The sequence below is a fragment of the Ichthyophthirius multifiliis genome (assembly GCF_000220395.1).
Source record: "Ichthyophthirius multifiliis unplaced genomic scaffold scaff_1120509250976, whole genome shotgun sequence".
NCBI lineage: Eukaryota > Ciliophora > Oligohymenophorea > Hymenostomatida > Ichthyophthirius > Ichthyophthirius multifiliis.
The window spans coordinates 22,340-49,641 of NW_004086321.1; the positions used below are offsets into that span (position 1 = coordinate 22,340).

Sequence of the window (27,302 nt, forward strand, 5' to 3'; positions counted from 1 at the left end):
TTTTTTGTGTTAGATTAATATAAATATATAAATATTTTAAAGTTATTATTTTTGATATTAATTTAATGCTTTTTTATTTAAATTATCTAAAGTTTATTATAAAGAATATTTAAATGAAAAATAAAATTTTATAAATGCAATATTATATTTATTTATTGTAGTTTTTATTTAATTGCAATAAATCAAAGACTGATTGATATATAAATATTATAGTTAGCTTGGCGTTTTCTAAAATTATATATACAGTTTTAATCGCTTTTTTATTAGACTAGAGTTATTTTAAGTCTTAAAAAGGCATTATTAGCTTTTTTCTAAATTATTATTGTATAAAATTTAGACAATAAATATCAGAATTATTATTTATATATATAAGGAAATATTTTTTAAAATAAAAATCTTTTTTATAAACCTAAATTATACAACTTGCATACAGAATTTCCGAAATTTCATATCCATAAAAATTTTGCTTCTTAAATTAAAAATATTCTTTTGTTAACTATTTATTCTTAAAAAAATCCTGATATTATTTTAATATGTATTGTGGCGCTTTTTATCAGCACTTCTAAGTAAATCTAGTATATAGATAATCCTATAAGCATATATTTAGAAAAATTTTTCATAAATTTTTAACTAATAGTAGGAGTACTTAAAATCTATTTAGTGGTTATTTTGAACTTTGATCTTGATTATATGGATTTTCTATTTTTTTATGATAAAAAAAAAATTTGCACAAAAATTTTATTAATAATTATATTTTTTATTTTTTATAAAAATATAAAAATATTTTTTTATTTATAATATAAACTATTTAAAATTTAAAAAAAAATAGATATAATTAAAATAAAAAAATGATATTATGAATATTCTAAAAAAAAAAAATATTAGATTTTAATAAAATATATATATATATATATATATATATATATATTATATATTAATGTTATATTTCAAATATATAATTTATTTATTTTATTTATAAAAATATTTAAAATTATATAAATTTAATATATTTTTTCAAAGTATTCTTATATAGCAAATTAAAATTTTTAAAAATATTTTAATTAGAATATAATTCTATATAATTATATTATTTAAATTTTTAAAATATAAACATAATAATTCTAATTTTATTAGTTTTTTTTTATAAAAATAATTTGTCGTAATAAATATTATTAATAAAAATATTACATTTTTGATAATTAACAACTATATAAGTAGAAGATGTTTAACTTCTTATAAAAAAAATTATTAATAGATAAAATCAATTTTAATTAATTATTAGAATAAAAATAAAAATAAAAATATCTTAGTTTATAAATATAATAATCAATTAAATTATATATATTTAAAAATTAAAACATTTAGAATATTAATAATTTTAATATTAAATATATTATCAAAAAACTAATAAATAACTATTTCAATAATTATAATTAATATAAAAATAAAATTATAGATCATAGCGAAAATATTTTGCTTAGAAAGATAAATTTAATATCATGTCTTCTTTTATTAATTAAAATATTATTAAACACATAAATTAAATAAGCAATAGTTATATAAATAAATATTATTGTGAACAATTATATCATTTTGTTTTCTCATTATTATTTGTATTTTAATATATCAAATCTTCTGCTATAATATCATTTGCTTAGAATTATTAATTTTATTATTTTTTAACGTTATCATTAATTCCTATTATTTTTATTTTTTGACGAATCACTTTTAAATAAATATCACCAAAACCCACAATAAGCTACCCTAGAGCCAAAAAACAAATCCAAACAACACTAATTTAAATACTAAAAATCGAAAAAAGAGCCAAAGCTGGACCTGGACATAAGCTTCCTATTCCCCATCCTATACCGAAAATAAAAGAACCCATAATTAATTTAAGATCTATTTATTTATTTGTGGTTATATAGAATCTATCAGAATATAAAGGTTTTTTTTTTTTTTATATAAAATAAAAAGTAATCATGTTTCCTCCGACTGCAAAGCATAATAAAAACATCAAAGAAGGATCCCAGTTTTCTTATAGAGATAAAAAACCGTTAATTTTAGACCTTCTAAGCATCCCTCCAAAGCCGAGTCCTAAAGCAAACAAAATACCTGTTAAAAGTCCTATTAATATTTCCAGAAGTTAATCTTTTTTATTTATTTTTAAGAAAATACTAAATAAAATCAAAAAAATAGAAATCCCTAAAATTACATTTGAGCATATTTCATAGTTAAATTCTTCAATTATATTCGATTTTTAGTCATCTATTTTTTCATAAAGGAAATTTTAGTAATGTCTCAATGTAGATATACATATTCCTACAAAAAAAATATACCCACAGATACCCAACTTCTTATTGAAAAACGAGGTAAACCACAAACTCCATGTCCGCTTGTACAGCCATTGCTTAATTTAGTACCTAAACCTACTAAAAATCCAGATAGACCGTAGCCTATATAATTAAGACGAGAAATCATCAATTTTGGGTCATCAAATATTTAGGTATTGTACCATACTATATTAAATTAGAATATATTATATAGAATAGATGATGTTATGGTTAAACCACAAATTATAGAAAGATTGTAATGGTATTATTATTTATCGAATGTTATTAGGGAGTAAAATATACCTGAAAAACCGGTTACTCGACCTTTTGTTAGAAGATGGAATGATGTACTTAAGCTTATAAGCAGTCCTCCAAAGGAACTTAGTATAACATCTGCCCATGATAATTATATCATTATTTTATTTTATTTGAATTAAATTATATTAAATGAAAAAATATAATTATTATATATATTATAGATGAGAAATTATTTGTTTATATATATTTAAATTTAAATAGTAATGTAATAATAATGAATATTATATAATTTTAATTTTTTTTGTATAAAATTGTACAATATTATAAATATTGTTTTTTATAAATTTCTTTTATAAAATTATAAATAATTGATTTTGAATTTTTTTGGTTATTAATATTAAAATAATCAATAAAAAAAATTATAATTTTAATAATTTGATTTAAATTTATTTAGATATATAACAATATATATATAGCAATTATATTTTTATTTAAATAAAAAACAATATAAATATCAATAAATATTAAATTATAAAGAAATTTTAATAATTACATAAAAAAAAATATAAAAAAAAAGATTAAAATAAATTTTTATGTATATATATATATATATATTATATATATATTATATTATATATATATATATAAATTTATATATATATATAAATTTATATGTATAAATATTATCATTTTACAGCTTTCAAAATCTCTTCATTTTAGAAATATTCTATTAATTTTTTATCTTTAAATATAATTTTTATAGGAATCATATTAAGCATACCTTTTGTTCTCCATATTTTAATATTTAATTCATATAAATAAGGGTTCCATAAACATAAATAAATAAAAAAGCTAGAAAATAAAAAAGAAATAAATAAATACATACTTAAATTTAAATAGAATTTTTAATATTGTTAAATATTTTCAATAAGAATTTAAATTAAAAATTCATTTAAATATTTTATATAAATCATTAAAGATTCAATATTAGTAAAAGATTAATCATTTAAATAATGTTTTTATGTTTAAAAATTTTATTTTTATTGTTCTTAATTAAATAAATTTAAAATAACTCTAATATCTATATTAAAAAAATAAAAATTAATATACAAATTATATTTAAAAATATTTTTATATATTTATATAAATAAAATTATTAATATTTATATATTTATATATATATATAATATACTTTCTGTTAAATTAATTATAGACATTCTTAAACCTTTAAGCAATATTTCATAATTAATAGTAATACATTCTTGTTAAGTTAAATTAGTTTCTATACTTTCAATAACATTATAATTATCTAGGCATGCTGTTTCGTAATTTTTTTAAATAAAAATACTCTTAAACTAATCAAATTAAGATGGAAAACTAATTTTGACATTTTCAAAAATATTGTATTCGTTTTAATATACTCTTTGTATGAATATATCATTTAAATTTTAATTATCTTCCTATAGATTTTTGGCTGAGGAGATTTATTCTAATAAATAGAGAAGGTTATATTTAGAAATAGGATTTCTTTGCGAAGTTAAATCTAATAAATTATATGCATTTTAGATATGTTTTAAATAATAGATTTCAAGAACAAATTAAGCTACAAAAGTAGAGATAAAAATAATTGCAAAAAAAGAAAACTTTTATAATTCTGTTTTATTATTTGAAGATTTAGATTGCATTAATTTTTATGAACGACTTGCTTCTTATTATAATTAAAAAGCGCTTTTTTTTTTCTTTTTAGTAGGAGAAGAAGGCGAAGGTGTATCTTTTGTTTTTTTTTTTTCTTAATTGTTTTAATTCTATTCTTTTAACTTTTATATTGTATTCTTTGAACTATTATTTTCCTATCCTTTTAATTATTCAAGGTTTTAATTATTTATTTGGTTTTTTTCTAAATATTATTACTAATATAATTCACATTTCTAACCTAAATCTTATATATCTGCTATTTCAATCATTCCAAACAATGAAAGTACTCGATTATTAGCTTTATGTATTTAAAATATTATCGGAATTAATATAAATAAGCTTAGTACTATAAACAAAATACTTACTATCATTATAATTTCAAAAATTAAAAAATATTATGAATTAACTTTAACATAATATTCATAAAACTACTTAGCAATTTGTTCACTAACTTACCTAAGAATAAATAAACCATTAGTACTAACATAAAAGAAGTATTTAGATGTAGAATCTAAATACCCATCTCTATATATTATTAAAATATATATATATATATATATAAAAATAAAAAATTGAATAAAGATATATATATATATATATATATTTATATATAATTTTAATATTTTAATATATTTATAATATATTATATATTTATTTTTATTAATTTTTATTTTATTTTATTTTTTACTTTTAATTATAAATTTCTTTAAAACTTTTTTATGTTGAATTTGCTAATGATGCAGATGCTGTTATAAATTAAAACATAGCATCTGAAAAAATGTTTGTACTTATGATTGTTTATCCATTTTAAAGTTTGAATTAAAAATCATATTTTTAATCAATAAATTCATTTTCTAATTCGTTATTTATTTTTATTGTATGTTCGATTATTTTAAATTAAATTTTTTATAAATTATCAACATATTTTTCAAGCTTAATATATTTATATAAATATTTATAATATAAATATATTATATATATATATATATATATATTATATGGATTTATATATATATATATATATGTCTTCATTATTACTTTATTTTGATTATTCTAATAAAATTTTTCTGCCGTAAATTAAATAGGAATATTTATTTTATCACTTTTAATATTTTATATATATGTAATTTATTTTTTTTATTTTACTTTGCTATTAATTATATTTTTCTTGCATAATAATTTATTTCTGCCATAATATTTTATCTTTGATGTCCGTAGTATATAACGTTTGTACCTTAATTAAACGAATCATTTTATTTACTTTTATAATTAAAATCAACTGAATAAAGTGTAATAATAGCTAAAAGTTTAAATATCATTGCCTTTTTTAATATAATAATATTCTTAGGTATTTATTTTTCTGAAATAACTGCTTTAAAATCTTTTAATTATTTAATTTAATCATCTTAAACAGAAGAATAAACTTCATGTGTAATACTATCTTTATTTTAAATTTCATTTTAGTTTTCTTTTTCATTTTATTTATATTTAATTGTATATATGCTAAAATTTTAATCTTATTCATTGTATATATTATTATCACTTTCTTATTTATTATTTTCATTTGGTAATTCTACAACACTTAATAAATTAATCTTATTTTTTTATTTTATATTTTATTTTTATTTTTAAATACTTTTTTTCCTTCATAATTATATTAAGATTGTACTTTTATTCTTGCTTTAAATTTAAATGCTTTTTAGTTTATTTTTGTTTATTATTTTTAATTTTCTAAAAAACTTGATTTTTCGCTTTATTCTTCAATTATATCTTAATTCTCTATGAATACTAATTATTATTATTATTATAATTATTATTATTATTATTATTATTATTATTATTAATTTTCATCTTACGAAAAAAGTTATACGTTAGAATTTAATTATAGTATATCTTCCTATTAATTTTCATCTTCCTATTATTATTCTTATTCTTGTATTTATTCATCATAAGAATTTTCTTCATCAAAATCTTCAACATTATAATATTCGTGTAAAAGCTTCAAGTTTATATCAACAATAGCCCCTTATTTATATATTTATTCCTGAAAGTTTTCATTAACAATATCAGGTATTATAATATCTTTAAACATAAATATTTATATATATATATATATATATTGATTAAAATAGATTATACCTAATTATAATTCTGAATGAAATTATGTTTTTAATGCTAATTATTAAGTTTAAATACCTATTATATCTAATAGTGATTTACTTATACCTTAAACTAATTCAGTTTCTGTATCATATCTATATAATATATAATGTTCTTTTTCATCTTAAGATTATATTAATTATTAAGATTTTATATTATCACTAAAAATACCAACAATTTAAATTCCTTCTTCTAAATTTGTTAAAATTTTTATAATTAACGAACAAGGAATCATATATAAATTCTATATATAATTAAATTAATATATATATATATATATATATATATATTTATATATATATTCATATATCTATACCTTATTTTAAATTAAAATAAGCCTTTCTTTTACTATTATATTAGATTAGGAAGTTAATAAGAATTTATATATTAAACCATCATGTAAATCCCCGATTACTTTTGGCATTAATTTAGATATGTTTTAATCTATTAATTCATGGGGATTATAATTTGTTAAACTAAAATTAAATATGTAAATTTAAATTAATATAAAAAATAAAAATTTATAGATATATATAGATATATATATATATATATATATTATATTTAATAATTTATATATATAATTATATATTTTATTATATTTATTACGTTTTCGTATTAAAATTTAAATTTATTATAGTTCCTACTTTATTATGTTATGCTGAACACACTACTACTGAAATTTTAGAGTTTTCTCCATATTTATAATAATCAAAATTATTCGATAGCTTACTTTATTATTACTAATTTATTATATTTTTATAACTATCCATTATTACTTAGCTTTAATCTTCATCGTTTACTATATTTTGTAAATATAATCCATAGATTTATAAAACTTATAGATTATTAGGATAAACTTCTTTACATAATTCGAAGTATTTTTATACTTATTCTATTGAATATGTAATTTTAGAACCCATTTATTCAAGATTTTATATATCAGGATTTTATTCTAATAATTCTCTCCAAAAATTAATATGGAGATAACAAGATTCGTCAATTTTTTCTTAATATTAAACAAACTTTTTAAAAATAAATAAATAAAATTTTAAAATATTTATATAAAATTACTAAACTCTAAAATTAAACAATTTTATTAAAATCAACTGTTTTTTTCTCACTTTTTATTTCATCTTCTTACATATTTAACTATATTTACATTTAATATCTATAAACTGAAAATTCTTACTATAATGCTGGCTTAGAATCTATTGTAAGCATTGATTCCAATAAAGTTCTGTATGTATTTTATAGTTTTTCATATAATATATATGAAAATATTAAATGTAAATAATAGTCTTTTTTGCTTCTTGAAATGAAATCTATAATTATTTATTGGCTGAATATACACCACTTTTTTTCTATTTCTCTCTGTTATTCTTAAGTATATAATTTATCTTGCTTAAATAATTAGTCATCTATTATATTATGACAATAACAATCTATTATAATACAATTTTTATAATGTAATCTGAACATACCCTTAATAATATAAAATAATATATGTAAGTATAAATATATATATATATATATATTTCATTTGTAATATACTTCAAGAATAATTCTTTCTTTTAAAGAATCTCTTTCTTTTATATAATATAATAAATTTATTATATATATTTTCATTTCGCTAGAATCTTTGATTTCTTTAGATTTTTTAGAAAATATATATTAGTTAAAATAATCATTCATATTAATATAAAAATAGAAAAGAAAAGGAGCAACTTTATTTTGTTTAAATAAAAATTACTAATTATAAATATATATAAATACTAAAATAATTATAAAACAATCCCATATTATCGATATCATCAAAATCTAAATAAGATGTAATAATCAAACAAATATTTGTATAAAACATAATAACTTCATAGAATACAGTCATATAAAAAACAAGCTATAAAAAGATTAAAAAAAAAATATTGAAAATATTTATATATTTATAGATATAATATTAATTTTATATTTATATTTAAATATATATAATATATATATATATATATATTTATATATATTTATTTATATTTATTATCATACTTTATTATATATTCTTGGTAAAATAAATCTATATACTAGAATAATTATATTAATTCCTAAAAAAACAACTGTAAATTCCTTTATTAATTTTCCCGTATAATCAACTTAAAAGAAAATAATAATAATCATTTTTATAAATAATTTTAATAAAGGCATGAATGATTCTGTTTATCCTTATGCAAAATTTGAAAAGGGATTTCCTTCTGTTAAAAAAAGTGCGAAAACTAAACTTAAAACAAATAGAATAAATGCTCCTATAAATGCGAATGCGCAATGCAATAAATAAATACCACTATAGCATTCAAAATCTTAATGTTATTAAGAATCTTGTTTACATATTAGTATTGCGAAAAAAATGTTAAAAAATGGTATAGGAATTATATTTAATGTCCCAATACTAAAATAAGATAATATTTTTAAACTTAAGGTAGTCATATTAGATGTGTTTACTAATCTTATATTTTATTATTACATTTTTATTATTATGTGAGTGGCTATTAGGGCCATTATTATCATAACTGAGGTAAATGTGTATAATATTATGAGAATTGTTGTAGAATCTCCTTAATTTAAGATAAAGGATATTTAAAAGTATTTAATAAAATCCCTTAAATTTTATAATATGGGAGATGTAAATAGAAATGAATTCATAAATGGATGCATTAAATAATATTGAAATTAAAAGAATTCTATTATTATTAATGATATGTACATGAATTAATTTATTTATTAGGCTTCAAGTATTTCATTTACAAATCGAAATGATAAAAACTTTAAATGATGTTCAAATTTTTCAGCAAAAGAATTATCTGAAGTAAATTTTTGGTTTATTACTAAACTTTAATTTTTTATATATATATTTATATATATATTAATATATATTACGCCATTAATTCTTATAATATTAGATTTTTTTAAAAAATAAATAAATATATATATATAATATATGAATTTTAAATTTTTTATTTATAAAAAAATATATATATATATAATTTAAAAAAATAATATTTCATTAAAATTAAATAAAAAATATAATTTCAATCAATATATTTTTATATATAAAATTAAGTATTTATAATTTAAAAATATATCCAAAATAAAAAAAAATCAAGCAGCGTTTTATTACTACTATTAATTAATATTTTCATATTTTTATAATTATTATTAACTTTCTTGTTATTATTACTTTTTTTAATCTTAAATTTCATCTTATTACTAAATTTCCAAATAAGCCTTATAATTAGATTTTGGTGGAAAAGGTCTATTACCTAAAATTCTTGTTATTTATTTCAAATCTAGTGTATCTTTACTCAACAATTCGCTTGATAAACTGTATAAAAATAAAAATTAAAAATATTTATATTTATATATTTTTAACTTATCAATTTATTATTTATATTGTTTAACCAAAGCCCTAGTTCTAATTGTAGCTTCAAGTATAATTTTCTTTATTTCGTCATCAATATCTTTATTAGTAGAATCTGAATAACTTTTACTATATTCATTTTCAATATATCCTACATTGCCTATAATATCACTCATTCCATATTTCGAAACTATCGCGTGACATAATTCATATGCTTTTTTTAAATCATCATAGGCTCCAGTAGTTATAGTTTAAAAAAATTCTTCTTCTGCACATCTTCCTCCCAAAATTGTACATAATCTGTCAATTAATTCACTTTTATTTTCCAATGAACTTTCATTAGGTAAATATTAAGCAAATCCTAAGGACCCTTTAGTCCTTGGAATGATAGTTAATTTTAATAAAGGATATCCCCCTTCTAAAAACCAAGAAATAACTGCATGTCCGCTTTCATGAACTGCTACGATTCTCCTTTCTTCTTCTGAAACGATTTTTTTTTTCTCCAAACCACCAATTACTCTTTCTGAAGCCATTTCAAAGTCTATAGATTCAACATATTTCTTATTTTTTCTGACAGCCAATATAGCAGCTTCATTACATAAGTTCATTATATCAGCCCCGGAAAATCCAGGTGTTAAAGTAGCCAATCTTTTAGCATATTCATCCATTGTATGATCAGGATGAAGCTTTATAGGCTTTAAATGTACCATAAATATCTATTTTCTACCTTCTATATCAGGATTAGTTATTTCTATGCTTCTATCAAATCTACCAGGACGTGTCAAGGCTGAATCTAGTAGCTCTTTTCTATTTGTAGCGGCTAAAACTATTACATTAGAATCAGTATCAAAACCATCCATTTCAACAAGAAGTTGATTAAGTGTATTATCTCTCTCGTCGTTTCCACCGACTTTATCTAATATGTATATTTATTTATATATTTAAAATATATAAATATATATATTTTACTTTCTCTTTTTCTTCCTACTGCATCTATTTCATCAATAAAAATTATTGATGGAGATTTTTCTTTTGCTTTTTTAAACAAATCACGTACTCGAGAAGCTCCTACACCTACAAACATTTCGACAAAATCAGAGCCAGAAATAAAAAAGAACGGAACTCCGGCTTCTCCTGCACAAGCCTAATAATTATATTATATATATATATATATATATATATATATATATATATATATTTATATATATTTTTATATATTTTTATATATTTTTATTTATTTTTATATATTTTTATATATTTTTACATATTTATAATTTATTTATATTTTTAACATTTTACTTTTGCTAAAAGAGTTTTACCAGTTCCTGGTGGGCCTGTTAGGAGTGCTCCTTTAGGTAATTTAGCACCTATTTCTTTGTATTTTTTAGGTTTTTTTAAAAAATCAACGAATTCTTATATTTCTTGTTTAGCTTCATCTTAACCGGCGACATCTTTGAATTTTATATTTATTTTTGTTTCTAATCCAAATACTTTTACATTTGATTTTCCTAATTTAAATGTTATTTTATATTTATATATATATATATATATATATAAATTACCCATGCTGAATATATCTTTAGAATCTCCACCACCACCTCCTTTATTTCCTAGTCCTTTTAACATGGTGGTTTATTTAAAAAGTACATAACAGAAAGCTATGGAAACTATAGAAGACAAAACAGAATAAAATTAATTAAGAATTTTCGAATTATCGAGTAAATATTCAAATTTAACAGGGATTAAATTTCCTTCTTTTTCTTTTTGCCTTTATTCAAGTTATTATAAAAAATGATCCACATTTCCTAACATCATTTTTCTTGTTTCACCATCATTTGTTTTTATTTTTGCTATATTAATAAATTCTTTTCCATTTGAATATTATTTTAATATAATAATTTCTTTTATTTTATTTGTTTCCAAGTATTTTTTTATAAAATCCTAAAAAAATATATTATATATATAAATAGATATATGTATATATATATATATATATATATATATATATATATATATTTATTACAGTATATGAAATTAATTAATATTTTTAATATTAATAATAAATTATACCACCCAATATTAACATTAAAATACCTCCTCCTAATTTTTATAAATTTTCATTATTATTTATAAATTCTTTAGCTTTTTTATAATATTATTCGAAATTAAAATCTATTTATTATTATTATTATTATTCTTTTTTTTTTATTTTTATTCTAATTATTCATCTTCGTCTTCTTCATTTACTTCTTATTTATTTTCTTCTAATTCTATTTTTTTTTACTTTTCTTCTTCATATTTACTTTCTTTTTCTAATTTTTTATTTTCTTATTTTTATTTTTGTTTGTGTTATCTCCAAAAAGATTAAAGTATTTCTTAAAATCATATTATTCATTTTTATTTGCACTTTTTTATTGTTATTTTTATTCCTATAAGTCTTTTTTCTCTTCTTATTTTTAATCTTATTTTTGGCATCCATTTTTAAATATGTCCTCTTCAACAATTTTTTATTTTTGATTTTTATGTTAATCTTCTATTTTTTTATCTTATAAAATTTCGATTTTCTATTACTTTTGATCTTTTTGTTTTAATTTTTAATATTTTGTAAAAATTATATACTTATTAAAAAAAAAAAAATTAAATATAAATATTTATATATGTGTTTGCATTTTTTATTCTCTTACCTTCATTTATATTTTTTTATTCTTCATTTTAATTTTTTACTGATTTTCTTTTAAATTTATCAAATCCTTTATATAGTTATTTTTTATTTTATTAATTTTTTTTTATATACCTTCTGGATTATTATTTGAAAAATTAAACTTATTATTTTTAATTAAATTATTAGCAAGATATCTTATATTAAGATTTCTTATCCTTAAAAAATTTCTAAACATCTTTTTATTATTTATTTTTAATTTATTTATTAGATAAATAAATATTTTTTAATAAATATAAATTTTTTATATTTTTTGATATAAATAATATTAATATATTTATTTATATAAAAAAAAAATATATTATATAATAAAATATAAACATTTAATTTCAAGTTTTAATTTCTATTTTGAAAATTAAATTTCTAGAAAAATCCTAAATAAAAAAATAAAAATGAAATTACTAAAAAATAGATTGCAATTATAAATTAATTTTAATAAATAAAGATATGTTTTTAAATATATAAAATAATTAAATAAATATATTAAAAAAAAAGTAATACAAATATTTTTTAAATAAATATATTATATAAACTTTAAAATTTCAATTTCTTATTTTTTATAATAATAGTATATTTAACTAATTTAATTTTTTTATTAAAAATATTTATATTTAATAAAAAAAAAATTTACATTATTTTAATAAATCATAATATTATTTTTATTTTTATTCATTAAATCTATTTTTATACAAATTAAAGTATATTTATAATTATCCTTAATATAATTTTTTTTTTTTAACTAATAATTATAAATAATTATTATTCTTAATGTATTTAACCTAACTTTTTTATTTAAATATTATTTTAAGAAAAATTAATATGTAATTAATATGGGAATATTAAAAAATTAATTAAAAAATATATATATATATATATATATATATATATATATATATATATATATATATATATAAATATATATTTATTTATATATATTTTTTTTTTTAATTTATCTTACTAATTATTAATATTATTATATTTATTTTTTATATTAATTTGTTTATCATATTATTTCTTTTAATTTTTTTTATTATTTTAATATAAAATTAATTATATTTTTTTATTTATTTATGTTAAAATGAAAAAAAAATTATTTCAATTAATTTTATAATTATATATTTTATTAATATTTTAAAATTTAATATTTATAAATATTAAAATAATATGTTTTTTTATTTGATTTAAATTTTAAATAAAATAGTCATACACTAATTTAATATGTATAAATTTTTATTATATACAAGTTTTTCTACATATTATTTACGAATAATATATAAAAAAAATACAAATAAGATTTAAAATAAAATATACAAATAATAACTTTAATTAATATTCTAACATCCTTAATTTAATAAATACTTTTTTTTAATTATTTTAAATAGAACAATCTATTATATAAATAAAACATAATATATTATTATTCTAAATAATAAAATAAAACTTCATTAAGGAACTAAAAATATAGCAAAAATAATTCCGAAATCAATACCAAAAGACATAATAAAAGAATTTATATAATTAATTAAATCCCTAATAGCTGGATTATTAGTTTTTCTTTGTGCCAAATACATTAAACTAGTAGTAACGAATCCATTAGTAAATGAAAACACAAAATATTACAAAAAGCAAAATAATCATTTTAGAAAAACTCCCCTCCAATTTAATTAGTTGTAAATAAAAAGAAAACAATAAAAATAAATCTTAAAATAACTAAACTATAAATAAAATATAATCTCTAGAGACATTTATAATCTCCTATCCATTTCCCCATCATATCAGAAAAATTAAAAATAGTAATCATAGTAACTCTGAACAAAAAATAAATAAAAACATATCTATAATTATATATATAAATACGTAGCCCAAGCACCTTTTAATACTGTATAAGTAGGTTTTTAGAAAACTGAGACAGCCGGAAACATAAGGAAAGTTTAAAAAAAGATAACCATAAAAAAACAGGTAAGAAACCCACATATTATCTTATAGAAAATAATAATTTAATATATTAAATTTATTTTTATATAATATTAAAATTCTTAATATTATTATTTGTTTAATTTTTTATTTTTTTAGTTTATTTCTTCATATTTTTTTAAATCTCTTAATTCTATAGCTTTATAGTAATCACTATTACAAAAAAGAATAAGAAAAAAAATCGAAATAAGAAAAACTACAGCTGCAAAAGAAAAATAAAGTATCGTCCCTAAATTAATATTAGCTTCCTCACTTTCCCCAAAAGCTCCCAAAACTATGAATCTTAATAAATTCATCATCAATCCTGACCCTCCAGTATATGTCCAGTATAAATTATTTAAATAAGGGTGCACTTAACCAGCTAAAGCAACTAAAGAATGTGTAGTTATGCATTCAAATAGCCCTTCGAAGAATAAAATGGTCATCGAAATCCAAAAACCATTCCAGTTATTATAATAAACAGCCACTAGAGATAATAAAAGACATAAAATAGCTATTATTAGAACACTTATAGTTATTCTTAATTAATGAGATGTCTTTTTTGCTAATGCTGGAGTGATTATTCCAGCTAAAAAATCACCTACCATAACCGCAAAAGGGAAATAGAAAGTTATATCTACATATTGTTCTTTTGGATATTTACTAGAAAAAAAATCAAAGGCAGTCACTATAGAATTCCAACCAGCAAATGAAGCTATTCCGAAAGAAATAAAACATATTTTATGAATAAAAGTTATTTCTAATTCTACTTCGTGTTTTTTCTCTAATTTTACATATTAAATTTTATCTGAATCTATTTAAAGTTGAGGTAATTATATGGCTGTCTATAAATTGGCTTATGTATAATCTTTTTATTATTTAGAGTTCGGTTTTTAGAGTTATAGGGCTATTTTATTTGGTAGTTCTTATTATTACATTTTTTTTTATACTAATAATTATATTTTTTATTTTTATTTTTTTTTTATTTTTTTTTTATGATTTACTTATATTTATATATTTATGTTTTATTTTTATTTTTATAAGAATATTATTATTTAATTTATTGAGTATTTTTTATTTTTCACTTTTTATTTATTTAATTCTTTGAATTGAAACAATTTATTTTACTTTTATTACAAAAAAAAAATATTTATTATTTAATTAAAAATAAAATCAATATATATATATATATATATATATATATATATATTCTTTATATTATTAATATATATTTTTTTAATTAAATATTATTTAAAATTTTCTTTTTTACTTAATCTGTTTAATAGGTGCAATATTGATTCTATTAAATTAGGAAATTAAATAAAAATAATTTTAAATTTAGGATATTATTAGAATATAAAGTATTTTACGAAGTATTATAAAATAAGTAAAATTCTAAATAATCCTAATAATAATTAATATCATCGAAAATATAGAATAAAAAATATAAAAATTTAAAAAATTTAAATGCGATAATAAATATATTATTTAAATTAAAAGGATAAAACTTAGGAAAATGTTTGTTAATATAAGCTTTATACGGAAAGTAGGAGTAAGGCTAAAAAATCGTACGTTAACTCTCTATATAATATAGTTATAATAATAAAAATAAAAAAAATTAGAACATAAATTTAAAAATTATAAAAATAATAGAATAAAACAAAATCAAAAAATATAAATATCTATAAATGTATAGATGTATAAATGTATAAATGTATAAATATATAAATGTATAAATGTATAAATATATAAATATATAAATGTATTAATGTATAAATGTATAAATGTATAAATGTATAAATATAAAAATGTATAAATGTATAAATTTATATATGTATATATATATATATATATATATATATATATATATATAGTATTTATATTTGTTATTCTTATTTTAAATAAATAATCATTTTAATATTTAATTTTATTATATATTATATTTTTTGTTTATATATACTATTATATCTTAATTGATTTAATTATATTTTTATTTAATCATATTAAATTATTTTAATTATTTCATTTATTTTTTAATTCATTATATATTTAAAATATTCTTAATTTAAAAAATTTAATATTTATTAATCTTAATTAAAAGATATATGTTTTTTTCGGTTAAAAAACATTATTTTTATTTATTTTTAACTAATATTAATTTCATTATTTTTTTTAAACTATATTATATTAAATATATTATGATATAAAGAAAATATATTATATAATTATATTTCTTTTTTTTTGTTAACAAAAAAAATTATCCCCATATTAAAAAAAAAAAAAATTATTAAAATCAGTTTATTTTTTAAAATATTTATATTTAAAAATTAAATATAATAGATTCTTAAGAAAAAATTTCATAAATTTTCAAAAATATATAAATATTATTTAATAATAAAATATAAAATTAACTAAAAATAAATTAAAAAATGTTAAGTGAATAAGATGCAGCGTAAATAGGAAGAGAATTATTTTAAAAATATTTTAAATAAAATCAATTAAATCCATCTTAAATGATAAAAGATGCCTAATCATTATTAGGAAATCCCTCATACACTCCAGATTAAGAAGAATAGTAAAATTATTTAAAAGAAGTTTTAGATTATAACAAAGATGGAAAAGTTACAGTTGATGATTTTGAATAATTAGCAATAAAATATTTAATGTAATTAAATAATAATATAAATGAAGAAAATGATAGTATATAGTAAAAGTTATAAATTGCAATCACAATATTTAAAAAAATTGATAAAGATTCATCCGGATATATTAATAAAGATGAAACATTTAATCTTATTAAATAAACTTATATAGATATTGGTATGGAAAAATTTATTCCTAAATAAGAAGATATTACTAATTGGATTGAATAAAATGATTAAATTAAAGATAATAAAGTTAGTCTTAAAGAATTCGAAGGTGTATTTTTAAAAAGCTTAAAAAATGCATGAATTAAAACAATATTAAATGATTTTTTTACAAAAACTAAAAGATGTTATATTTTTATATTTTTTAAATGAAAAAAAAAAAAAAAAAAATTAATTTTTTTTTTTTTTAAAATTTTTGTTTTTTTTTTTAAAAAAAATTTATTATTATATATTTATAAGAAAAGTAAAATAAAAAATATATTATAAATTAAAAAAACAAAAATATACCATATATAACATATTTATACTAAAAATTAATTTATGTCCAATTATTTATTTTATTAAGAAGTATCTATTCAAAGATCAATAAGAGAATCCGAAAAAGAAAACAAAATTAATTAAAGAAACAACAAAAAATAATTATTAAATATAGATAAATATAAAGATATAATGAATTAAAATTTTAAAAATAAACTCGAAGATGAAAATATAGATGATTTATGGAATTTATTAATAAAAGTAAATGATGAAAAAATAAAATAGTATCATTTAAATTAAATAATAAATATTTTAAAAACCTAAAATATAAATAATTTAGCTAAATAAATATAAACAGAAGTTAAAAGGGAATCTTTTTTATAGTAATATTTTTTATTTTTTAATAATAATAAAAAAAAACATATATATATATATATATATATATATATATATATATATATATATATATATATATATTTATATATAAAGTCTACAAAAACATAATATAAATGAAAAATCTATAAAATAATTTGTCTAAAAAATCAAATAAAAATAAGAAAATGAAGAAAGTGAAAAAAATTTAAAATAAATAGAAGAAAAACAGACTGGTTTAGAAGTTTTAAAAAATACAAATGAATTTTCCCCTGAAAATGAATAAAATACAGATATTTCAATTAAAAATATTTATTTTTAACATTAAAAAACTATTAAAAAAAAAGAAAATCAAAAATAAAGATAATTGAATTCAAGCAGAAATAGTAATTAAAGGAAATCTAGTGAAACATAAAAAAGTAAATAAAAATTTTTTAAAAAGGGTTTTTATGATCATGAAGGGTTTTTACTTGAAAAAAATAAGAAGGATTATACTTTTAGACCTGATTTAAGTTTAAATAAAAAATTTAATGAAAAATCATCTTTTTTGAATAATAATAAAATAAACTTTGCTGAAAGACTTTATGACAAAAATGCTTTGTTCAAAAAAGAAATTATCAAAGATATGTATTAAATGTATAAAGAATCAAAAGAATTATAATAATGCACTTTTAAACCTGATTTAAAATGCTTTTAGAAAAAAAATGATGATTTTTCATATGATTATAAATATAGTAAATGAATTAATTAATAATATAATATAAATTAAATTAATTAAAAGTTATTTTTATTTATTTTTTATTAGATTATAAAATTAATACATTTTTTTATAAATAAATAATTTTATTTGTAATTAAAAAAAAGGATTTAAATTCATTTAAATTTTATTATATATATAATTTTATATAAATAAAAAAATAAATATTTAACATAAAATATAAATAACCAATAATATAATCATATAGTAAATAAAAAACAAAATAAATTACATAAATATTAAGCTATATTTTCCTAATCATCATCTTAATATTAAATTTTAAAAGTAATTAATTGATCTTAATATTATTTAATTTTCATCATATACATATTATTTTCAAATAGTTTAAAAAATAACCCATAAGTTTATTTTTTAGAATTAAGTTCCATCATATATTATAAATATTTTTTTAAATCCGTAACATCATTTCCAAATTTTTAATTGATTTTTCTAGGCTCATTAAATACGCTTTTTTATTTCATTTATTTCCATATATTTTTAAATTGTGTTTTTTCTAAAAACTCATATTTTATTAATTTTGTTATTGTGATAGGTATTCCTATTAAAAGATTTGTTTATTCTTCATATGCACTAAATTATAAAAATATATATAAATATATATATATATATATATATATATATATTTATATATATATATTTATATTTTTTATATTTTTATATTAATTTTTTTATTTTGTTATTATTTTACATTAAAGCAATATTTGCTTGAGGAATTTATTTATTTATATCTATTTAATTTAATTCAATTTTATGCTTATACTTATTTCTTGCTCTTATTTCTAAAGGATTAATTAAATTAATTAAAAATCCTTAACTAATTTCTAAAAAATATATATATATTTATATATATATATAAAAAATATTTTTTTTTTAAAATATTATTTACATTTATCATCAAAATTTAATTAAATTAATTCTTTGCTTTTATTAATAAAATGAAAAGTCATTTCAATTTAAATTTGTCCTTCTTAACTACTATTTTCTATTCCAATTTATAATATTTTATTTTCAAACAATATAGCTTTGTTCATAATACATGCATATTTAAAGTTATCTAAATTTTCTCTGTTTTAATAATAGTTTTCGGATTAAAGAATATTCTTAAATAGAGAAACATCATAGTATATTTTCTTTTTTTCTTTTTATTAATTTTTGTTTTTATTCATTCCTATCAATTTAACAATGGCATCGTCTTTTACAGGAGAAGAGTTAAGATTAAAATATAATAGTTTTTATAGATTTTCTGTTATATTAGTATTTTAGTAAAGTCTTTTTTAAAAAGTTAATTAATTTTCTATTTATTTAAAATTCTCCCTTATATTTTTATTTATTTATACGGATTAGTATTCTTCGAATAAATCTTTATTTTAAGGGTCATATAAAATACTATTTTCATTTAATATTTATCTTAAATATTATAATTCTTAAGACATAGTTATGTTTTGGCTTTATATTGTTGAGTTTTATTGCATTATTTGTTGTTAAGATTTATGTAATTTCTTGTTTTCTTCAAGTATTTAGTCCATTTCTTATTTTAATTTATTTTATGATTTTATTAAAGTTATTAACTGTTTTTGTAATTCTTAAGTTTTTTGATTTTCTTATTCTTTCAATTCATTTTTTTCATTAATTTCCTATTTTTTTTAATTTACATTATTTTTAAATATATATAAATATTATTTTTACTTATTTTAACAGTATTATTTGTTATTAAAATTATTTTAGTATTTCTTATTGTTGACTATTTTCATTCTTTTTATATTTTTTTTTTTATAAAAAAAAACATTTTTTTATTACTATATTAATTTAATTTTAAATGTTCTTAATAAATTTAGATTTAGCTCTTCCTGATTTAAGAGGTGAAAAATAAAATGGATCTTAATTAAAATCTTGGTTTTATATTATACATAAATAAAATTAATTAATAATTTCAAGTTTTTTATCTATTTATTAAATATTTTCAGAATTATTAGATTAAGCTTTTTAGATGATAAATAATTTTTTTTATCATAAATATATTATTATATAGTTTATTCTTAATTTAAATTATAATATAAATCATCATTATTATTTTATTGCTATTTAATTGTTTATTGATTTTAAAATTATTATTATTAATTTTCTTTAAATATTTATTATGAAAAATCTATTTATTATTATTATTATTATTATTATTATTATTTATTATATTATTATTATTTTTATTATGTTGTTAAAAATTTAAAAAATATCTTATTAATTTTCTTTAGGCTATTATTATTATTATTCTTAATTAAAAAAATCAAAAATTTCATCAGCAATTTTGGTATCATTATTTATATATAAATAGGTTTCAGAATTATTAGATTAAGCTTTTTAGATGATAAATAATTTTTTTTTATCATAAATATATTATTATATAGTTTATTCTTAATTTAAATTATAATATAAATCATCATTATTATTTTATTGCTATTTAATTGTTTATTGATTTTAAAATTATTATTATTAATTTTCTTTAAATATTTATTATGAAAAATCTATTTATTATTATTATTATTATTATTTTTATTATTATTATTATTATTATTAATTATTTTCTTGTGTAAAAATTTAAAAAATATCTTATTAATTTTCTTTAGGCTATTATTATTATTATTCTTAATTAAAAAAATCAAAATTTTCATCAGCAATTTTGGTATCATTATTTATATATGAAATAGGTTAATCATCAAAAAATTGATCTTGATAATTATTATTTTGAATTTTTTATATATTTAAATTTTCTTATTGTTATTGTTATATTTATTTTTATGTATTTTATTTTTCTTTATTTTATTTTTAATATTATATATTATATCCTTGATTAAATTATTCGAAAGTGTTTTGACTATTTTGTTATATTTAATCCTATGTATTTTAATTTTTTTCTTTTTGAGTAGTTTTATTATTTTATAATTCATTTTCATCAAAAAAATTACTTTCTTAAGGAAATTAATCGAATCCAAAATCCTATTAATTATTTTATTAATCTTATTATTAAATGTCATTATTATATTATTCTGTGTATTTTTAATTTTAATTTTATACTTATTGTTCTTAATTGTATGTAATTTCTTAGAATTCATCTATTTATTAATTTATTACTTATTTTTAATCATTATTAAAATAGTTATCATTTTATTCATTGCCATAATATTATTATTATTAAAAAAATTAGTCTTATTATTGATTTTCATAATTATATTATTTTTATTAATCATTCTCTTCGTAATATTATTCATTTTGAAAATTTTAAATTTACTAAATTTATGGTTGTTAATTATTTTCTTAATAATGATTATCTTAAAATACTTATTGGAATAAATCATTTTATTGATTCATATCATTACCTTAATATTATTAATTATTAAATACTTAATTTTATTAATCAATATTTTAATTAATGTCTTCTAAATTATTATCTCCAAAAATTTATTGTTATTAATTTTCAATAATTTCTTGCTAATAAAAATTATTCTCATTCAAATTCTAATTGAAATTTAAAGTATTGCTAATTTCTTATTAAGAAGGAGGTTGAAAATTAATATTATTTTAACTTTATTATTATATATTATTTATATTTTATGATTAGTTTACAGAAAAATTATTATCATTTTCAAAAACAGGATTTTCTTCTTAATGTACTTAAATTTAAGGCAATTAATTGTTTATTTTTTATTATTATATATTTTAATTCTATAACTACTATTAATATTATAATTATTATTATTATATTTATAATTATTATTATTATTCTAATTATTATTACTAATTTATTTCATATTATTATTATTATTTTTATTATTCAAATTAATCAAAAAATTAATCGTGATAGCTTTCATCATTTTGTTAATAAACATTATCATCAAACGGGTTATCGTTTTATATTTATTGATTTTAAATAGCATTTTATTATATTTCTTATTGTGTATTATTTAGTTATTGATGTTATTATTAAATTTATAATTAATTTTATTAAATTTCTTAATTCGGATATTAATTCTATTACTGCTCGAATTAAGATTATTAGTTTTCTTCGTATTCAAAATTAAATGGGTTGTTAATATTACTATTATTATAAGGAATTTATTCTATTTAAGATTGAAAAGGATTATCAAGCGTTGCTTGCTGAATTTGACTATTTGAAAATTATTATTATTATTAGAATCGTTATTTTTAAATTTATAATTATTGCTATTATTATTATTCTGATTATTATTATTGAAAAGATTATTTAGTTTTTTATTATTCATTATATTATAAATTTTATTATTATTCATGTAGTTATTTTTATTATTCCATTTATTATTATTCTAATAATAATTATTATTGTTATATTTATTATTATTAAAGTTATTACTATATTTATTATTGATTTAAAAAATCATCTTTTTATTTATTTGTATTTTATTATCTTTATATCTGATTGTCCCAATCATTTTATCCGAAACCATAATCAGTAAAAATATCATTTTATTAATTTTAAACGTTAAATTATGAGAAATCATCAAATTAATTATTATTTTATTATTATGATTTAAAAGAATTTGAAATTTAAAAATTATCTTTTTATTATAGTTATTATTGTTTTTATTTATTATATATTATTTTATTATTATTATTATTATTATTATTATTATTATTATTATTATTATTATTATTATTAATTATTTTATTTAAGAATATCATTCGTATAATAATTTCTTTTTTTAATTATAAAAATATTTTTTTTACTATATATACATATTATTTTACTTTAAATATTTCAATACTTATTTTTTTAAACTTATTACATAATTAGTAACTTATATTTTATTTTTTGTCAATTTCTCATTTTCACCAATTATAAATTCAAGTAATTCCTTACTTTCAAAAAGTTTCGATTACAAAATCTCATTGTTTTTACTTTAAGGTAACCCTAATACTGTATTTATTAGAGTCTCTGTAATTTTCTAATTTTATTTAATTAAAGGCTTTATTAATTATTATAAATCTTTTTTTTTAAAAAAATTAAATATAAAATATAGACTTAAAAAATATTTAAACATTCTATCGTTAAAATTTCATTTTCTTATTAATTAATAATTAATAATTTCTCATCTATGTTTTACAAAAACTTATGTAATCTTTAAGATTCTATATCTAGTTCTTATACATTTATATTTATTATTTATTATGAAGGTTATATTTAATTATCTCCTTTTTAAGTCAATCTATTTTATGATTCAGTATTTAATATTTCACCTTTTTACGTTTCCTCTGTATATTTATTTGTATAATCTATTTTTTTTTATTAATTATTTTTAATTTCTTTAAGTTCATCTTGAAAATTCGTTAGTTCTTTTGGAAAAATAACTCCTTCTTTTAATAAATCTTAATATAATTAATTTAATGCTTTTATATTTGGAAACAATATAGGCCAAGCTTTAATACATTCTATTAATAAAAAATAAAAATCATTTGATGCATCTTTATCTATTTTTATTTTTGTTAAGTTTCTTTTTTTCTTTTTTTTTATATAAATAAAAAAAACCTTAATCTTTTCCAAATACTGTTTCACCTCGCTTAGGATCATTAGATTTAGAATTATGTAATGCGTACTTAACAAATATTTCTGTTAAATTTTCTGCCGTTAATTATGCTAATTATTTATTATTTGATTATATTGTTGATTTTAAAATCTATTTTTTTTATTTTTAATTTTGATAATAGTGTATGGTATGTAATTTGTTTGTTTGTTTTTTTTTAATTTTATACTTATAAAGCAAAATATTTTTATATAGCTTTTAATTGTTTATTTTATAATGTCTATTTTACATTTTTTACTATTTATTTACAACATTAGCTATTTTTTATTTTTTTGTAGTTAAATATATAAATTTATATATAAAATATAAATATTATATATATTTCTACATATCTGATGCATTTTCTACTAAAGTAAATATATTTTCATAATAAGAATCTTGATTTTATATACACTAATTAAATATTTTATCATAATTAGACATTTTCAAAACAAATATTTATTATTTTTATTATTTATTTTATTTTATAAATTAAAATAAAATAAAATTAATTCTTTTAAAAATACATTGTTAAAAATAAACAATATATTAAATATTAAATTATTTTTTATTTGCTTTTTTGTAATAAATTTTAATTATTTAATTTAATAAAAAATAATATTTATTTATAATATAAATTGATATTATATATATATATTTTATTTATTAAAAATAAATCGTATTTAGGAAAAATTAAAACTTATAAAAAAATGTAAAAAAAAAATTATTAAAAATTTTATTTCAAAAATATAAGATTATAATATAAATTATATTTATTAAAATAAAAAAATAAATAAATATATATTTAAAATGACTTCTACCTATAATCCTTAAGAAAGAGTAGCAGAAATGACAAAAGCAATAGAATGGAAAGCCAATCATGTATCATAAGGAATTATTGAGACAGGAAATGCTGTTTATAATTAAGAATATAATAAATATTTTGATCATGAAAAGCAAAAAGTGATTTCCGAATATTATAAAAAAATGGAATAAGTATAATCCTAGAAAAAAATGTAAACAACTAGTTTTTAATAAATAAAATTAATTATTTTAATAAAGTGAACGTTCATCTGTTATTAATGAATGTAGATTAAAAAAAATGACTAGAAGATATGAACTTTTAGAAACTTTGAAAATAGATGTAAAAAAACAATTAGAGAGTTTAATTTAGAATAAGGAATAATATAAAAAATTACTTAAAGATCTTATTATTTAAGTATAAAAATAAAATAATAATAAGATAATATTTAGAATAAAACTTTTTTTTTTTTTTTTTTTTTAATATAGGCTATGATTAAATTAATGGAATAAAATGTTGAATTGTAATGTAAAAAAGAAGATTTGGATTTAATATAAAGCATTATTTATGAATGTGAAAGTAATTTTAATACTTTAGTTATTAAAGAATGTAAACTTAAAAACTTTAATTGTAAAATAAGCATTAATAAAGATTATTTTCTTAATGACAAAAATAAAAATATGTAAAAAAATACGAATATAATTAATTTATATAAAAATAATATAAAATACCTATTAATTCCTTTTTTTTGTATTATTATTAAAGATTAGGAGGTGTAGTTATTAGTTGTTATGATGGAAAAATTGTTTGTTCAAATACTTTAGATGCAAGAATCGAATAATCATTTTAAGAATTTTTACCAGAAATTAGAAATGGACTTTATCCTGATTTTAATAATGATGGAGGAAAAGCTAAAATTTGAAAAAATAAAAAAACTTTTTGATGATTTTTTTTTTTTTTTATAATTATTTGTTATATCATCTTAATAAATAAAATAAATATTTTTTATTTTAATTTATAAAATCCTTTATTCCTTTAAATAATTTAAAATATACATTTAACTTAATATTGGTTATTATGATTTTTTACAAAAACATAAATATTTATATATATAATGCATTTAATATAAAATATTATATTTATTTTTTAATATGAAATATATAAAATAACAATAATTTTTTTTTGTTTTTAAATAATAATTATTTCAATTAAATTATATAATATATATGTTAAACCTTAAATATTATATTATAAAATAAGTTTATAATTAAGAATATTATATATTTATCATTAAACTTTAAATAAAAAATTTATATTTCATATTATTTATTTAAATAAAAAAAAATGAGATTTTTTTATATTTTTTTTAAATATTATAATATCATAAAGACACTTTAAAAATTTATTTATTTAATTTATAAAAAAATAAAAAAAAAAACTGGATTTATCAATTAAATAAGAACCAATATAAAACAGAAATTCTTAAATATTAAATTTTCTAAAAAAAAAAATTATCATAAAATAAAAAAATTAGTGATTATAATTTATAGTTAATATATTGATATCAGAATTTTTAGAAAGTTAATTTAAGATAATCTTGATAAAAATAAAAAAAGGGAAATTTTTACATAAAGATGTTCTTTATTATTTATTATATGATAATTATTTTAAGGAAGATTTTTCATTGTTAAGACTTAAATAATATATTTTTTTATATAGGTTTTATATTCTAATTATTATTATAGGGCTATTAGCTTGTATTTTTAAAATATATAGATATTTAATAAAAAATCTATTTTTTCTTTATTTTTAATTTAATTTGTGGTATCTCATAATGAAAAAACAATAAAAAAACCTAAAGAAAAAAAAATAGAAACAAAATATTGTTATAAAAAAAAATAGAAATAAAAATGTTTAAAATATCTTAAATATATTAATAATAATTAAAAAATATCATTTAAATCAGTAATATATTGTAAATATGAAATTCTTAAATATCTATTAATTATTTTTTTTAAAAAAAAGATATTTTAATTTAATATATATATCTATAATTTATTATTTTTTATTTATATAGCATTATTAATATATAATTTCTTTTTATTTAAAATTA

At 15.3% G+C, this 27,302-nt stretch overlaps 4 protein-coding genes across 4 annotated transcripts, besides 59 other annotated features; 2 read left to right on the forward strand and 2 right to left on the reverse strand. All coding sequences in view use genetic code 6, as the record gives it.

The window, feature by feature from the left end:
• The first annotated feature begins 896 nt into the window (after positions 1-896).
• Positions 897-935: a microsatellite.
• A 653-nt stretch (positions 936-1,588) lies between these two features.
• Positions 1,589-2,748, reverse strand: IMG5_122880 (hypothetical protein; the record flags this gene model as incomplete). Its single annotated transcript, XM_004032355.1, has 3 exons — positions 1,589-2,151; positions 2,340-2,519; positions 2,637-2,748. The coding sequence occupies 3 exons, from the start codon at positions 2,746-2,748 to the stop codon at positions 1,589-1,591; spliced, it is 855 nt and encodes a 284-aa protein (XP_004032403.1).
• A 439-nt stretch (positions 2,749-3,187) lies between these two features.
• Positions 3,188-3,270: a microsatellite.
• Positions 3,188-3,275: a microsatellite.
• A 2-nt stretch (positions 3,276-3,277) lies between these two features.
• IMG5_122890 (hypothetical protein) lies at positions 3,278-12,521 on the reverse strand (the record flags this gene model as incomplete). The annotated part of the gene is made up of 19 exons (XM_004032356.1): positions 3,278-3,672; positions 3,784-4,811; positions 4,975-5,219; positions 5,325-5,388; positions 5,433-5,930; positions 6,143-6,368; positions 6,426-6,690; positions 6,763-6,922; positions 7,056-7,471; positions 7,521-7,931; positions 8,001-8,173; positions 8,223-8,346; positions 8,959-9,049; positions 9,673-9,816; positions 9,865-10,768; positions 10,822-10,996; positions 11,152-11,360; positions 11,415-12,164; positions 12,260-12,521. The coding sequence occupies 19 exons, from the start codon at positions 12,519-12,521 to the stop codon at positions 3,278-3,280; spliced, it is 6,540 nt and encodes a 2,179-aa protein (XP_004032404.1).
• Positions 4,389-4,437: a microsatellite.
• Positions 4,869-4,899: a microsatellite.
• Positions 4,870-4,943: a microsatellite.
• Positions 5,224-5,310: a microsatellite.
• Positions 5,423-5,472: a microsatellite.
• Positions 6,078-6,129: a microsatellite.
• Positions 6,168-6,208: a microsatellite.
• Positions 6,709-6,761: a microsatellite.
• Positions 6,969-7,038: a microsatellite.
• Positions 6,974-7,048: a microsatellite.
• Positions 6,984-7,053: a microsatellite.
• Positions 6,987-7,054: a microsatellite.
• Positions 8,378-8,474: a microsatellite.
• Positions 8,440-8,499: a microsatellite.
• Positions 9,334-9,368: a microsatellite.
• Positions 9,456-9,520: a microsatellite.
• Positions 11,005-11,080: a microsatellite.
• Positions 11,014-11,142: a microsatellite.
• Positions 11,379-11,408: a microsatellite.
• Positions 11,802-11,868: a microsatellite.
• Positions 12,086-12,164: a microsatellite.
• Positions 12,522-12,536: 15 nt separating the features above from the next.
• Positions 12,537-12,575: a microsatellite.
• A 197-nt stretch (positions 12,576-12,772) lies between these two features.
• Positions 12,773-12,818: a microsatellite.
• A 611-nt stretch (positions 12,819-13,429) lies between these two features.
• Positions 13,430-13,507: a microsatellite.
• A 185-nt stretch (positions 13,508-13,692) lies between these two features.
• Positions 13,693-13,729: a microsatellite.
• Positions 13,730-14,604: 875 nt separating this feature from the next.
• Positions 14,605-14,666: a microsatellite.
• Positions 14,667-14,794: 128 nt separating this feature from the next.
• IMG5_122900 (hypothetical protein) lies at positions 14,795-15,318 on the forward strand. The gene has a single exon (XM_004032357.1). It carries the CDS (start codon positions 14,923-14,925, stop codon positions 15,235-15,237), a length of 315 nt encoding a protein of 104 aa, XP_004032405.1. The 5' UTR covers positions 14,795-14,922; the 3' UTR covers positions 15,238-15,318.
• Positions 15,319-15,486: 168 nt separating this feature from the next.
• Positions 15,487-15,521: a microsatellite.
• Positions 15,487-15,565: a microsatellite.
• Positions 15,488-15,562: a microsatellite.
• Positions 15,566-15,700: 135 nt separating the features above from the next.
• Positions 15,701-15,734: a microsatellite.
• Positions 15,735-16,194: 460 nt separating this feature from the next.
• Positions 16,195-16,395: a microsatellite.
• Positions 16,197-16,395: a microsatellite.
• Positions 16,208-16,363: a microsatellite.
• Positions 16,352-16,407: a microsatellite.
• Positions 16,408-16,651: 244 nt separating this feature from the next.
• Positions 16,652-16,710: a microsatellite.
• A 1,360-nt stretch (positions 16,711-18,070) lies between these two features.
• Positions 18,071-18,135: a microsatellite.
• Positions 18,136-18,827: 692 nt separating this feature from the next.
• Positions 18,828-18,866: a microsatellite.
• Positions 18,834-18,879: a microsatellite.
• Positions 18,880-19,375: 496 nt separating this feature from the next.
• Positions 19,376-19,436: a microsatellite.
• Positions 19,383-19,442: a microsatellite.
• Positions 19,440-19,485: a microsatellite.
• Positions 19,486-20,757: 1,272 nt separating this feature from the next.
• Positions 20,758-21,504: a microsatellite.
• Positions 20,950-21,007: a microsatellite.
• Positions 21,323-21,376: a microsatellite.
• Positions 21,505-21,544: 40 nt separating the features above from the next.
• Positions 21,545-21,627: a microsatellite.
• Positions 21,583-21,622: a microsatellite.
• Positions 21,628-22,360: 733 nt separating the features above from the next.
• Positions 22,361-22,411: a microsatellite.
• Positions 22,412-22,496: 85 nt separating this feature from the next.
• Positions 22,497-22,588: a microsatellite.
• Positions 22,527-22,626: a microsatellite.
• Positions 22,535-22,622: a microsatellite.
• Positions 22,627-23,002: 376 nt separating the features above from the next.
• Positions 23,003-23,044: a microsatellite.
• Positions 23,016-23,170: a microsatellite.
• Positions 23,060-23,133: a microsatellite.
• Positions 23,121-23,169: a microsatellite.
• Positions 23,171-23,389: 219 nt separating the features above from the next.
• Positions 23,390-23,497: a microsatellite.
• A 1,190-nt stretch (positions 23,498-24,687) lies between these two features.
• Positions 24,688-24,729: a microsatellite.
• A 468-nt stretch (positions 24,730-25,197) lies between these two features.
• On the forward strand, positions 25,198-26,111 carry IMG5_122910 (vacuolar ATP synthase subunit e, putative; the record flags this gene model as incomplete). Its single annotated transcript, XM_004032358.1, has 4 exons — positions 25,198-25,403; positions 25,450-25,606; positions 25,678-25,871; positions 25,955-26,111. The coding sequence occupies 4 exons, from the start codon at positions 25,198-25,200 to the stop codon at positions 26,109-26,111; spliced, it is 714 nt and encodes a 237-aa protein (XP_004032406.1).
• Positions 26,112-27,302: the final 1,191 nt, after the last annotated feature.